The sequence below is a fragment of the Notechis scutatus genome, chromosome Z, assembly GCF_049901735.1.
Source record: "Notechis scutatus isolate UNSWTSFEM ecotype Mainland chromosome Z, rNotScu1.2, whole genome shotgun sequence".
NCBI classification, from domain to species: domain Eukaryota; kingdom Metazoa; phylum Chordata; class Lepidosauria; order Squamata; family Elapidae; genus Notechis; species Notechis scutatus.
The window spans coordinates 3,450,273-3,465,433 of NC_142025.1; the positions used below are offsets into that span (position 1 = coordinate 3,450,273).

The following is a 15,161-nucleotide window of genomic DNA, read 5'->3' on the forward strand; positions in this document are numbered from 1 at the left end:
CTAAGAGGCACTTTTCCTCATCCCTTTGTGACACCTGGTGGCCATCTAATGTACTGCAGGGCAGGTTCAATTAGGCTGAGTTTAGGCTAGGTTAAGACAAAGCCAATGGAAAAGAATACAGCTTTGGGGTTGAACTACAGGAACCTTGGTGCTCTCTGAACCTGGCTAATTTCTTCCAGATGTTTCATGACCAAACTATATAACACCATCAGTGCTAGATGAGAGTGGAGGGTATAGAGTGGAGGAGGGGAAGGACTGTAAGATCCTTGGTGCTCCCTGAACCTGGCTAATTTCATCCAGATGTTCTATGCAAACCTGCCTAGGAAATGAGGGATAAGGAAATTACCAAACTAGGTAACATCATCAGTGCTAGATAGGAGTGGGGTTTGCGGAGAGGAGGAAGAGGAGGAGGAAGAAGGGAAAGAATAAGAATAAGAGGAGGGGGACGACTTTGGGGTACTTGGCACTTTCTGAGCTTTGTTGGTTTTTATATTTCTTTTATTTTTAATTTATTATTATTATTATTATTATTATTATTATTATTATTATTATTATTATTATTATTATTTAGTCTTTAGCGAGATTCACAGCCTTTCGGGCTGGTTGATAGCTCAACAGCTCAAGCCCCAACCAAGGACATAGGAACTGTTCAGGTAGCGTTATTATTATTATTTTAATTTTTGCAGAAGTTTCAATACCAAAGTCGCTAACGCCATCAATTCTAGCAGGGAGTGTGTTCTGCAGCGAAGAGAAGGCGGAGGAGGGTAGTTCCTTGGTGTTCTACCATATCAGTTTGTTTTCTTGCAGATGTTTCATAACCTGACTAGGCTACATGTATGTCATCATCAGGGCTAGGAGAGAGTGGGGTTTGCCCTCTTTTGATACCCTAGTACAGGGGTCTCAAACTCGCGCCCGTGGGCCAATTGCGGCCCGCAGGACGATATCCTGTGGCCCCCACCGTAATATGAAAGTATAATATTAGTGCGGCCCGCAGGGGAATGGACCTCTGAAGGAAGTCCCGCCGCCGTTCCTCGTCGTGGCTTCTTCTCCACCCTGAACTTTAACAAGTCCAAGTACAGGTCCAGACTTACTGGTGATCATCTTCAAGCCATAACTGAGGGTCTCAAGTGCCTCCTCTCTCAAGCCAAATGTGGCTCAGATATGTGAGAGGAAGCGTTGTCAAGTCTCTGGCAGCTGGAGAAGAAGCCATGTTCTGAGGAACTGTTCATGATCTTCCTTCAATGTTCCATTCATGTGTTCAGGACAGTTCATGTATTGGAGAAACCATTAACTGTTGATGACATTGGAGGATATTTTTTTTAACAATGTTTTTTGTGGAATCCCTTAGGCGGCCCAGCCTCACCCAGCCTCTGCCTCCAGCGGCCCCCAGGTAAATTGAGTTTGAGACCCCTGCCCTAGTAGCTCACCCTGTCAACGTATCAGCCAAGGCAGCTATCAACAGGCACAGAGAGATAAACGTCTACATGCCACTCAAAAGAGACAATCAAACCACCAAAAAGGAAGCAAAAAAATGAAACACTTCCTTGCCAGCAATCAACACCTAGATAAGCAGAGATCAACTACAAAAGACTAATTCCAGAGCAATAATCACAAAGCAAACAATTATACCCCAGTCAAGGAACTACCAACTCGGAGAAACAATCACACGGTAAAAAAAACCCAGCCAAATCAAGGAATCATCAAAAACTCTCCCTCTATATTGATAGGGAAAGTGATTAGTAACAGAAAGTGGGAAAAAAAGTACATGTAGGTATTCCTTGACTTAAAACAGTTCACTTAGTGACCGTTTGAAGTCACAATGGCACTGAAAAAAACGACTTATGACCATTTTTCACACTTACAACCATTGCAGCATCCCCGTGGTCACGTGGTCAGAATTCAGATAGTTGCCAACTGACTCATATTTATGATGGTCACAGCATTCCCGGGGGTCACATGATCCCCTTTTGCGACCTTCTGACAAGCAAAGTCAATGGGGAAGCCCAGATTCACTTAACAACCCTGTGGCTCACTTAACAACCGCAACGATTCGCTTAACAACGATGGCAAGAAAGTTCATAACAGGGGGCAAAACTCCCTTAACAGATGTCTCACTCAGAGACTTATAAATTTGGGGGTCAATTGTGGTCGTAAGTCGAGGATTACCTGTACATGGTTGCAATAAAAAAAAACCCAACACAAATGGATTTGCATGGACAGATACATAAACTAAAAAGTTTTCCAGAAACTTTCGTAGAGTTCATTTTTCCCCCCATGGAATATTTAACGTTCAATTTATTACTGACTTGCTGGTACAATAACATGAACAGAGAGTTAGACCAGAAGACCTCTAAGGTGCCTTCCAACTCTGCTATTCTGTTATTATCTGAAACTGCTGTGCCTTTAATTTTGACTCAGCTGGCTCTGTGGAGGCTTAAAACAGGATCCGTTGGTTTATGGGTACCTGTCCATCATTAAAGAACAGTTGGCACCAACGGGGCTCCTGATGAAATTTGTTACCATGCGTAAAGCGAAAAACAAACATCTTGTTGAAATAGGGAAAGTTTCTTTTCAGCCAATGCCAACGATGCAATGTTTATTCTGCAGACAAACTCATCCAGGTTCTTAAACTGCCTTTTGACCCCTCAAACAAGTTTGGTGACTCGGAAGAGACTTAGAAAGAAGGCAAGTGAAATAGAATAACAGAGTTGGAAGGGACCTTGGGGAGGTCTTCTAGTCCAACCCTTTGCTCAGGCAGGAAACCCTATAAGCACTCCGGTAAAATGGTTCTCCAATCTCTTCTTAAAAACTTCCAGGGTTGGAGCATTCACAACTTCTAGAGGCAAGTTGTTCCACTGATTAATTGTTCTCCCTGTCAGCAAATTTCTCCTTCTCTCCTTGATTAGTTTCCATCCGTTGCTTCTTTTCCTGCCCTCAGGTGCTTTGGAGAATAGCTTGACCCTCACCTCTTTGTGGCAGCCCCTCAAATATCCAAACACTGCTATCATGTCAACCCTAGTTCTTCTTTTCATTAGAAACTGTTCTTTATGTTTTAGCCTCCAAGCCCCTAGTTTAGTTTACTTTATTGTCACTGCACCTCGTACAACGAAATCAAACGCCATCTTCAGTGCACATCACAACCATGAAAATAAACACAAACACACATCCTTCACACTCCACACATTGAATTGAAAACCCCGACACCGCACCAATACTGCACTGTACAGTAGAATTCAACAGACCTATTGCCCTGGGATAGAAGCTGTTTTTCAGCCTATCTGTCCTTGTATTTATTATCCTGTACCGTCTGCCAGGTGGTAATAGTTCAAAAAAAAGGGGGTTCCCAGGATGAGATGGATCTTTGAGGATGTTTTGGACTTCCTTTCTCCAGCGGGAGCTATAAAGCTCTTCCAAAGAGGGGAGAGGGCAACCAATCATCCTTGTTGCTCTTTTCTGCACTCTCTCCAGAGTCTCAACATCTTTTTTTACATCGTGGTGACCAAAACTGGATGCAGTATTCCAAGTGTGGCCTTACTTTATAAAGTGATACTAATACTTCATGTGATTTTTATTCTATCCCTCTGTTAATGCAGCCTAGAACTGTGTTGGCTTTTTTGGCAGCTGCAGCCACACGGCTGGCTCCTATTTAAGCGATTGTCCACTAAGGACTCCAAGATCCCTCTCACAGTTCCTGCTATTGAGCAAGGTTTTAGTGAGGCAAAGAGAGTTGCGTAAATGTCCTTGGAGGTCAGGAGGGCTGGGCTTCTGGGGCCACAAAAAAAGGAAGGAAAAAGGGAGGGAATGAAGGAAGGAACAAGGGAAGAGGGAAGGAAGGACAGTGGGAGCAAGGGAAGAGGGGCAAGGAATAAAGGAAAGAAGGAAAGAAGGAAAAGGAAGGAAATAAAGAGAGAAGGCAGGAAAAGAGAGAGGGAAGGGAGAAAAGGAAGGAAAACAAGTAGGAAGAGAGGATAGAGAGAGAAGGACAGAAGGTATGAATAAAATAGAGAGAAGGAAGGAAGGAAGGAGGGAGGAGGGAGGAGGAAGGAAGGAGGAAGGAAAAAGAGTGAAGGCAAGAACAGAGAGTGAAGAAAGGAAGGAAGGAAAAGGAGGAAAGAGGATAAAGAGAGAATGATGGAAGGAAGAAATAAGAGAATGAAGGAATGAGAGAATGAAGGAGGGAGGGAAGGAAGGAAGGAAAGAGAGAAGGCAGGAACAGAGAGAGGGAAAGAAGAAAGGAAGGAAAAGGAGAAGGGAGGTAGAGAAAGAGAAGGATGGAAGGAAGAATTAGGAGAGAATGGATGAATAAATGAGCGAAGGAAGGACAAAAGAAAAGAATAGAGAGAAGGCAGGAAAAAGAAGGGATGCTAGAAAGAGAATGAAGGAAGGAGAAAGAGAAGGCAGGAATAAGAGGGAAGGAAAAAAGGAAGGAAGGAGAAGGAGAAGGAAGGGAGCAAAAAGAAAGAGAAGGATGGAAGGAAAGAAAATGAGAATGAATGAATGAGAGAAGTAAGTAAGTAAGTAGGTAAGGAAGGAAGGACAGGGCCTTTATAAGTTCACTTAAATTTCTCGACACACCTACAAACTACCATTACTGAATGCAATTCAGTCTCTGGTGACTTCCTTTGAAAGGAATTATTTCTATCAATTATTTCCATCCCTTTGGAATTTCTTATTTCCTTATTTTCCCCTAACTCTCCCATCTGAGGATGGACAACAGACCTGAATGCTCCCAAAATTCTCTTTTTACAGTCCCGGGAGCTTTCCCTGGCCGTGTGAGGATTTGGTGATAGAACTGCCACTCAAAGCACGGGGATCCAATAATATTCTGGAGAAAGGAAAGGGAAAGAAGGAGGGACAGAAGCCCAAGGGGTTCACAAAATTTGCAAATTGGGTTCCTTGCCTTGAAAAACCTCCATCTGTCAGTGAAAGAGGCTGAGAAATACAAATACAGATAGTCCTCGACTTACAAACAATTTGTTTAGTGACCGAAGTTACAACGGCACTTGAAAAAAGCAACATGACTATTTTTCACACTTACAACTGTGGCCATGTTCACGTGATCAAAATTCAGGTGGTCAGCAACTGTCTCATATTTATGACGGTCGCAGTGTGGCAACTTTCTGATAAGCAACGTCATCGGGGAAGCCTGATTCACTTCACAACTGTGTTAACTAACTTAACAACCGCAGCGATTCATTTAACAGCTGTGTCAAGAAAGGCTGTAAAACGGGACAGAATTCCCTAAACAATGGTCTCATTTAGCAATGGAAATTTTCGACTCAGTTGTGGTCGTATGTCGAGGACTACCTGCATATAAATAACATATTGCCAGGAAAAACACAACTGGAAGTGCATTGATGTGTGATATTATTAAAAATGCTTAACGGCAGACCACTTTAAGTTGATTTAATAGAAGTTAATTCAATTCCTGAATTAAACAATAACACAACAATTCTGCTGTTCTCCAACTTCCTTATTTTTCACCGTCGAATTGCAAAATCAGGAAGAATTTGAAGAGGCCTGCGAAACCGAGTGATTGTTCGGAGATTCCCCAGGCTTATATAACATCACGGAAATTTTAAAGAGCAAAAATACAGGTAGATCCTCAACTTACAATGACAATTGAGCCCAAAATTTCTGTGGCTGAGCAAAACCCTTGTTAAGTGAAACTTATCCCATTTTATGACCTTTCCTGCGACAGCTGTTAAGTGAATCACTGCAGTTGTTAATTTAGTCACACGGTTGTTAAGTGAACTTGACTTTCCTTAAACTTGACTGTTCTTGAAGAAGGTTACAAAAGGGGATCACATCATCCCATCGTCATAAATACGAGTCAGTTGCCAAGCATCCGAATTTTGATCACACGGTGATCACGCAATGGTTGTTTAGAGTGAAGAATAGTCATAAGTCACCTTTTTTTAGTGTTGTTGTAACTTCAAACAATCTCTAAATGAATGGTTTATAAGTTGGGGGGTTACCTGTGCTGTATCTCACCTGTTTTTCAAATGGACCAATGTTTGAGCTTCCAAATTAATAGTTGAAGAACTGACCAGGTTGGAGACCATGAATGATGGCTCTCAGAAATAGATGCTTGTTCAGAAATAAAGATTAGGTCTTTGTTCGTATGACAACACAATTTCCATAATAAGAAATGGGTTCAGCCACAACTGTGTCGTCCAGAAACCACAATAAGAAATAGCACTTAGCTATACCATTTCACAGTGCTTCACAGCCCTCTCTAAGCAATTTACAGAGTCAGCCTGTTGCCCCTGACAATCTGGGTCCTCATTTTACCTACCTTGGAAGGACGGAGGGCTGAGTCAACCTTGAGCCGGTCAGGATCGAACTGCTGGCAGTGGGCAGAGTCAGCCTGCGATACTGTAGTCTAACCACTGCAGCACCACAGTTTTAGATAGCAATAGCACTTAGACTGCTATACTGCTTCACAGTGCTTTTACAGCCCTCTCTAAGTGGTTTACAGAGTCAGCCTCTTGCCCCCAACAATCCGGGTCCTCATTTGGAAAGACGGAAGGCTGAGTCAACCTTCAGCCTGGTGAGATTCGAACTGCCAGATTGCAGGCAGCCGGCAGGCAGCAGAATAGAATAGAATAGAAAAATTTATTGGCCAAGTGTGATTGGACACACAAGGAATTTGTCTTGGTGTAAATACTCTCAGTATACATAAAGAAAAGGTACATTCATTAAGAATCAAGAATCATAACGTACAACACTTAATGATAGTCATAGGGTACAATTAACAATCAAATCATACTAGGAAACAGTCAATATGAATCATAAGGATACGAGCGACAAAGTTACAGTCATACAGTCATAAGCGAGAGAAGATGGGTGAAGGAAGGATGGGAAGATTAAAAGTTAATGCAGACTTTGCAAATAGTTGGACAGTGTTGAGGGAATTATTTGTTTAGCAGAGTGATGGCTTTTTGGAAAAAACTGTTCTTGTGGTCTAGTTGTTCTGGTGTGCAGGGCTCTATATAGCGTCATTTTGAGGGAAGGAGTTGAAACAGTTTATGTCAAGGGATGTAAGAGGTCTGTAAATATATTCACAGCCCTTTTTGATTCGTGCCGTATACAGGTCCTTGATGGAAGGCAGGTTGATAGTAATTCATAAGGTTCATAGGGTTCTGCAGTACTAATTATCCTCTGGAGTCTGTGTCTGTCCTGTTCGGTTGCAGAACCAAACCAGACAGTTATAGAGGTGCAGATGATAGACTCAATCATTCCTCTGTAGAACTGGATCAGCAGCTCATTGGGCACTTTGAGCTTTCTGAGTTGGCGCAGAAAAGAACATTCTTTGTTGTGCTTTTTTGATGAAGTTTCTGATGTTAGGTGTCCATTTTAGGTCATGTGATATAGTAGAACCTAGAAATTTGAAGGTCTCTACTGTTGGTACTGTGTTGTCCAGTATTGTAAGAGGTGGTAGTATGGGAGGGTTTCTTCTAAAGTCTACCACCATTTCTACGGAAGTAATAGAAATAGAAGCAGAAGTAGCCTGCAGTACTGCAATCTAACCACTGCACCACCAAGTTTAGATAGCAATAGCAATAGGGCTTAGACTTATATACTGCTTTATACTGCTTTCCAGCCCTCTCTAAGCGGTTTACAGAGTCAGCTTCTTGCCCCCAACAATCTGGGTCCTCATTTTACCCACCTCAGAAGGATGGAAGGCTGAGTCAACCTTGAGCTGGGATGGATGGATGGATGGATGGATGGGAGGGAGGGAGGGAGGGAGGGAGGGAAGGAAGGAAGGAAGGAAGGAAGGAAGGAAGGAAGGAAGGAAGGAAGGAAGGAAGGAAGGAAAGCTGAGTCAACCTTGAGCCTGGTGAGATTCGAACTGCCAAATTGCAGGCAGCCAGCAGTCAGCAGAAGGAGCCTGCTGTACTGATGTTTTCAATTATGTTTAAGGAGATGAAAAGGTTGTCGAACCTCTTACCTAAAGTCAGATTATCCGAACTGGAGTATCCCAGGCACTTCTCTCGTTCAGCCTCAATGACCGTCATGATGGTGCAATCTGGAGTCATTCCAGACACCTACAAAAAAGTCCAGAGGGGAAACGGTTTGTTAAGTGAGTTTTGCCTGCTTTTACGACCTTCATTGCCACAGTTGCAAAGTGAAATCTTTGCAGCTGTTAAGTTCCTTTTTTCTTCCTCCCTTCCCTTCCTTTTCCCTTTTTTTCTTCTTCCTTCCCTCCCTTCCTTTTCACTTCCTTCTTTCCTTCCCTCTCTCCCTTTTTCCTTCTTTTCCTTCCTTCCTTGTTCCTTTTTCTCCCTCCCTCCCTCCCTTGCCTTTTTCTTTCTTTCTTTCTTTCTTTCTTTCTTTCTTTCTTTCTTTCTTTTTCTTTCTTTCTTTCTTTCTTTCCTTCCTTCCTTCCTTCCTTCCTTCCTTCCTTTCTTTTTCCTTCCTTCCTTCATCATTCCCATTCGCCTTCCTTCCTTCCTTCCTTCCTTCCTTCCTTCCTTCCTTCCTTCCTTCCTTCCTTCCTTCCTTCCTTCCTCCCTCCCTTCCTTCCTTCCCCTCCCTCCCTTTTCCTGCCTGCCTCCCTTCCTGTTATGAGAATCATCCATGCGAGAATATCTGAATTCTGGTGGGATTGCAAAAATCCGAGCTGTATTTTTAAATTTATATAACAGAATAACCTGAGTTTAAAAGGACAACAGAATTGGAAGTGACCTCCTTAGAGGTCTTCTACTAGTCCAGCCCCTTGCTCAATTAGGAACCTTATACCATTTCGGAAAAATGATTGTCTAATCTCTTCTTAAAAGCCTCCAGTGTTGGAGCATACATGATTTCTGGTGGCAAGCTGTTCCACTGGTTAATTGTCCTCACTGTCAGGACATTCCTCCTTAGTTCTAGGTTGCTTCTCTCCTTGATTACTTTCCATCCGTTGCTTCTTGTCCTGCCTTTTCAGGGGCTTTGGAAAATACGTTGACACCCCCCCCCCCTTCTTTGTGGCAGCCTCTCAAATATTGGAAGGCTGCTATTTTGTCTCTCCTAGTCCTTTTCATTAAGGCTAGACATACCCAATTCCAGCAAACATTCTCCATGTGTTTAGCCTTTTATTTATGTTTAAATCTGTTATTCTAATATTCCTCACAGCATTTATCAGTAAAAAACTTTATTAGGGCCTGTATATTTTTTCTCCCAGTCTCCCAGTGCTAGGGGAATTTCTACAAGTAGTCCTCAATTTATAACCACAACTGAGGCCAGCATTTTTGTGGGCTTTTTAGTGAGTCACTTGCTGACCTTTCTTGTCACCGTTGTTAAATGGATCACTGCAGTTGTTAAGTTAGTCACACGGTTGTTAATCTGGCTTTCTCATTGACTTTGCTTGTCAGAAGGTCTTAAAAGTTGATCACATAACTCCGGGACACTGAGACAGTCATAAATACGAGCGATTTGCCAAGTGCCTGAATTTTGTTCACGTGACTACGGGGTTGCTTCAATGGTCGTAAGTGTGAAAAATGGTCATTAAGTCAGTTTTTTTTAGTGCCGTTCTAACTTCAAAGGTCTCTAAACGAAATAGAATTTTAACACAGATGATCAGTGTTGGAAGGGACCTTGTAGGTCATCTAGTCCAACCCCCCGCCCAAGCGGGAGACCCTACACCATTTCTGACAGAGGGTAGTCAAGTCTCTTCTTGAAAGCCTCCAGTGATGGCGCTTCCACAACTTCCAAAGGCAACTTCTGTTCCATGGTTCTCCCTGTCAGAAAATTTCTCCTTATTTCCAGGTTGAATCTCTCCTTGTTCAGTTTCCATCCATTATTCCTTGTCTGGCCTTCAGATGGTTTTAGAAAATAGCTTGTTCCCTTCCTCCCTGTGGCAGCCCCTCAAATATTGGAAGACTGCTATCCTGTCTCCCCTGGTCCTTCTCTTCAAATGTTATAAATTGAGGACTATAATAATAGAATAGAAGTCAGATTAAACCAGTCCTTTCCTTGTAAGTTTTTAGCGTCTATTTTAGTTGTGTTCCTCCGAGCTATTTATAGTTTTTCGACTGAACTGAAAGGAACGTGTATACTTTTAAAGACTGTATTTGAGTTTTTGGTCTCTGTTCCTTTTACCTTTTCACCCTGAATTCTCATTTTTCACTGCAAGGTCATCCACTGCACGTTTACTGGGGTGATGGGAAAGATAATCCAACTTCTTTGAACATCTTAAAAGCTTCTTAATGGGATCAGTTAAAAATTATCATGCAACACTGCAGGTAGTCCTTTACTTGCAATAATCTGTTTAGTGACTGTTCAAAGTTAGAACTGAAAAAAAGTGATGTAGGATTATTTTTCACACTTATGACCGTTGTGGCAAATGAAGCGTTGTATGTCGAGGATTACCTGCATTTGCAGAGAAGATTGGGGGAAAAACATTGCTAACATCCTTGCACATCCTTGCCCTGCAGACTTTGCTGAAGCATGATTGGACTTGTAGTCCAAGATATCTAGTTGGGGGAAAATGCTTTGGATTAATTATCCTTTTGGTCATGGATTTGAGGTACGATCCCCTACTGAATCTACCAAAGAAAATCCATGTAATTGGTCATTTAACAACTGTTCAAAGTTTCAAATTTAATCCCAATGCAATTATGGTACATAAAAGCAAAATCCCATGGCTGTTTTTTTTCCAGTTGCTTGCCCTAAAACCCAAAAGTTAAAGTCTCTGGTTTCAGTTGCACTTTAACTTTTAAAACCTTCAGAATTAATATATTAAGATGTGTAAAGTCATCCAGTTGTCTTTCATTTCTAAAGAACTAGAACTCACCGTCTCCTGATGATTGGCCCAAAGTCATCTAGCCAACTTTCATGCCTAAGGCGGGACTAGAATTCACAGTGTCCTGCTGATTGGCCCATAGCTTTCATACCCAAAGTGGGATTAGAACTCACTATCTCCTAATGACTGGCTCAAAGTCACTCAGTTGGCTTTCCTGCCTAAGCAGAACTAGAACTCAAAGTCTCCTTGTGATGGCTCAAAGTCATCCAGCCACCTTTCATACCTAAAGCGGGACTAGAACTCCCTGTCTCTTGTGGACTGTCCTAACGTCACCCAGCCAGCTTCGGTGCCTAATGCAGGACTAGAACTCGCAGTCTCCTGGCGCGCTTACTTGACCCTCTAGCAATCACAACAATGAAAAACAGGCACCCCAGCTGCGATGTTTCATTCTTCACTCCGTCTTTAGAAAATATTGCACAATAAAAAGAAGTCACAGCATTTCCTACTCCAATCTTACTTCTGGAAAAGCTTTTTAAAGCCACCCAATAATTGGCCGGCTGGGCGTCCGTACAAGCCACAAAGAATACATTAAAAAAGGTCAAACCCATGACAGCCAACGTTTGAACCAGCAATTAAGGTTTGCGGAAACCAAATTTTAAAACAAAAACAAAAACCACCTTTCCTTAGAACACCCATAAACACAACACTAAAATCAACATGATAAACACAGCGGTTGAAAAACAGACAGACCCCAAATGTTGAAATGCGATTCTCAGGGGAGGCATTGTGTACACACACATGCACACACACACACACAGTGCGTGCTAATGCAACATGAAAAAGATTTTGTTTCCTCGGCACACCCAAACAAGCACACAATCAGACCCATGCACCCTACCCCTGCTCCACCTGATGGATGGGATGCATAGAGGAAGGGGAAAAAAGAGCACCACGCAATGCAGCTACAGGGATTCGTTGACTTACGACCCAAATCAAGCCCCAAATTTCAGTTGCAAAGTGAGACAGTTGTTCAGGGAGCTTTGCCCCATTTCTCCCCCAGCTTCCTTGCCACTGTTTTTAAGCAAATCGTTGCCATTGTTAACCTTAGCCCCACAGTTGTTATGTAAATCTGGCTTCCCCACGGGGCTTCGTTTGTCAGCACGTCGCAAAAGGAGACATTGCAGCCGTCTTAAATATGAATCACTACCAAACCTGTGAAATGTTGACCCTAAGGACGCTGCAACGGTCATTAAGTGTGAAAAACAATCATTTTTTTTTCAGTGTCATTGCAACTTCAAACGGTCACTAAATGAACTGCTGTAACTGGAGGACCATCTGTGTAAGTGACTTTTTTCAGTGCCGTTGTAATTTTGAACGGTCACTAAATGAAGAATTGTAAGTTGAGGACTTCCTGTATTTTGAAACTGAAAAGATTGGAGGTTTCAAACCTTAACTTGGAAGCGTATTGTTCCAGCCTCTCTGAAAATATTTGGATTTTTTTCTCTGTTATTGTTTTATAATTCCATTTTTTAAAAAAACATCCATTTTTCTTCTGGACTTTTCCTAACTGTCAAAACTTTTTTTAAACACAGCTCCTCCGAATAAACACAGCAATTAGTCAAAAGTCCAAAAAAGTTTCTTGCATCTTCTCGGTTGTATAAATCTCCAATCGAGCCCAATTTTCAGAAACAGGAAACCATTTAGACCCATCAATAAATGTCTTTGGGGACAGAATTTTGATTTGAGAAAAACAAATCCTGTTCTGTTTCGCAACCCAAGTTTCATAAATAGGTTTAAGCTTGTGCTGCTAAAATCTATTCCAAAGAGATCCCCAAACAGATTGCAAAAGAGATTTTCATAATTCTGTATCTTGTTCTTATGCACAAACAGAGGTGAGGCTGGCTCACCTATTTATTTTTTTCCGAGCGAAAGAATAATGTAAATTTCTCAGCCACATTGTTGGCATGCTGTTTGTTTCGCTTTTTAAAACAAAGATTTAAATGAAATTATTCTCTATGAAAGGCAGTTTCCTGAACTCTTTCCCTTTTTCTTCCTGCGTTTTAAATCAAACAAAAGAGCCTGCAGATGTGGTCAAAAAAGAAAATGCAATCAAAGCCACCATCTTGAATGTTTTAGAATCTCCCAAGAGTTGAATTTGAAGATTTGGGAAGAAAAAAAGTCTTATGTAAAATGTAAAAAACAAAAACAAGAGAGCTTTTTTTTTCCTTCCAAGATATGGAATTTTGGGTTCTGAAGTCTGCCTGCCTTAAATCATGTTTGCTGAGGAATTCTGGGAATGGAAGTCCACCCTTCTTAAAGCATGCTGGCTGGGAGATTCTGGGAGTCGAAGCCTGCACACCTTAAAGCAGGTAGACTGGGGGATTCTGAGAGTAGAAATCCACCCATTTTAAAGCATAATAGCTGGGGAATTCTGGAGTCGAAGCCTGCACACCTTAAAGCAGGTAGACTGGGGGATTCTGAGAGTAGAAATCCACCCATTTTAAAGCATAATAGCTGGGGAATTCTGGAGTCAAAGCCTGCACACCTTAAAGCTTGCTGGTTGCAGGATTTGGGGATTTGAAATCTGCACACCTTAAAGCATGTAGACTGGGGAATTCTGGGAGTGGATGTCCTCACATTTTAAAGATGTTGAGGTTCAGAAACACTTTCTACCTGGGAACACTGCTGTACTCAGAGATTACAAATTGAGTCTTAAATCAGAATTGTCTTCTGGTGGATCAGTTAAGCCTTATAACTCATCCTGGCACAGCAAAATCCAATCTGTATCCAATGTAGGTTGATTTAGCAAATCTCCCACTTTCTGGCGCCCACATCTTATTTTCTTGCAGCAGCAACACTAGATTAAGGCAGATTAAGCTGTGCTTCCTCCTTATTTTATTCTTCTCTCTGAGTTTTTGATGAAACTGCCAGACCTTTGCTGCAAAGTGATGATGGCAAGGGAGGTTGCTTGGTCTAACATCCCCAGCTCTGGGGTCAGAGGCTTATCTAGTGCAGGGAAAAAAAACAACCCTCATTTTTCCAGCAACATTGGAATCAAAAATACAGGTCATCCTCAACTTACAACCAGAATAGAGCCCAAAATTTATGTTGCTAAGTGAGACAGTTAAGTGAATTTGCCCCCATTTTACAAACTTTCTTGCCACAGATGTTAAGTAAATCACTTCTCCTCCTCCTCTTCCTCCCTTCTATCACTGACAATGCTATATAGTTGGGTCACAAAACATCTGCAAGCCAATTTAGAGAACACCAAGGACCTCACAAAAAAGGAATAGATAAGGTCTTCCTTTAACAATTTTGTTTTTTTTCTGAATCTTATCTTTTCCCCTCCTTAATTATTACTTGCTTTTAACTTCTGTTCGTCTCCTCGGCCCCACAACTTAATTTCTCCTGAGAACCACTATCTCCCACAACTTCCAGTTCACCATCAACTTCCCAGTCCCAGAAATTGAACCAACTGGCTGGGCAGGGTTGGGCAGTAGTCAACTTCCAGATGTTTTAGAGGTTTTGCAAGGATTTCAGCCAGCGGTGGGATTCAAATTTTTTTTACTGCTGGTTCTGTGGCTGCGGCTTGGTGGGCATGGCAGGGGAAGGATATACTGCAAATTCCCTAATCCCTCCCCACCCCACTAACCTGCTTTCCAGCTCCGTTCTCCTGTGCAGGGCAACCAAAGAAGACCCAGCCAATCAGCTGGGACTCAATGGGAGGCGGAGAAGGAGATGGGGTTGGCAGGGCCAGTCAGAGGTGGGATTTGCCGGTTCTCCCAATGACTCAAAATGTCCGCTACCGGTTCTCCAGAACTGGTCAGAACCTGTTGAATACCCACCTCTGATCTCAGCCAAGAGTGTAGCAGTCCCAAACATCTGGAGGCCATCAATCCCAACTCAGTAACTCAAGATGACAAACTTATATAATATCCGTTCCTCCTCCTCCTCCTCCTATTTTCCCCTGTGAGATGAGTTGGGCTGAGAGAAACTGATTAGCCCAAAGACACCCAGCCAGCTTTCATGCCTAAAGCGAGACAAGAACTCACCGTCTCCTGGTGATTGGCCCAAAGCCAGGCAGCTTGCTTTTGTGGCTAACATAGTTCTAGAACTCACCATCTCCTGGTGATTGGCCCAAAGCCAGGAAGCTAGCTTTTGTGGCTAACATAGTTCTAGAACTCACCGTCTCCTGGTGATTGGCCCAAAGTCACCCACCTGGCTTTCATGCCTAAGGCAGAACTAGAATTCCTCACCTCCTGGTGATTGGCTCGAAGTCTACCAGGCAGTTTTCCTAAGGCAGGATTAGAACTCATTCTCTCCTGGATTCTAGCCTGGCGCCTTAACCACTAGGCCAAACTGATTGTCCTGCAGAGTGGCTATATTCCATGGAAGGCATTGGAGGCCATCTCCCATGGCTTCAATTATATTTATG

The 15,161-nt window shown here is 42.5% G+C and overlaps 1 protein-coding gene across 1 annotated transcript in view; it reads right to left on the minus strand.

The window, feature by feature from the left end:
• Positions 1 to 15,161, minus strand: part of VIPR1 (vasoactive intestinal peptide receptor 1) — a 69,370-nt gene that overhangs the window by 34,559 nt on the left and 19,650 nt on the right. The window contains exon 2 of the mRNA XM_087948378.1: positions 7,955 to 8,051. Coding sequence (XP_087804504.1) covers positions 7,955 to 8,051 — 97 coding nt within the window. The remainder of the gene's footprint in view (positions 1 to 7,954; positions 8,052 to 15,161) is intronic.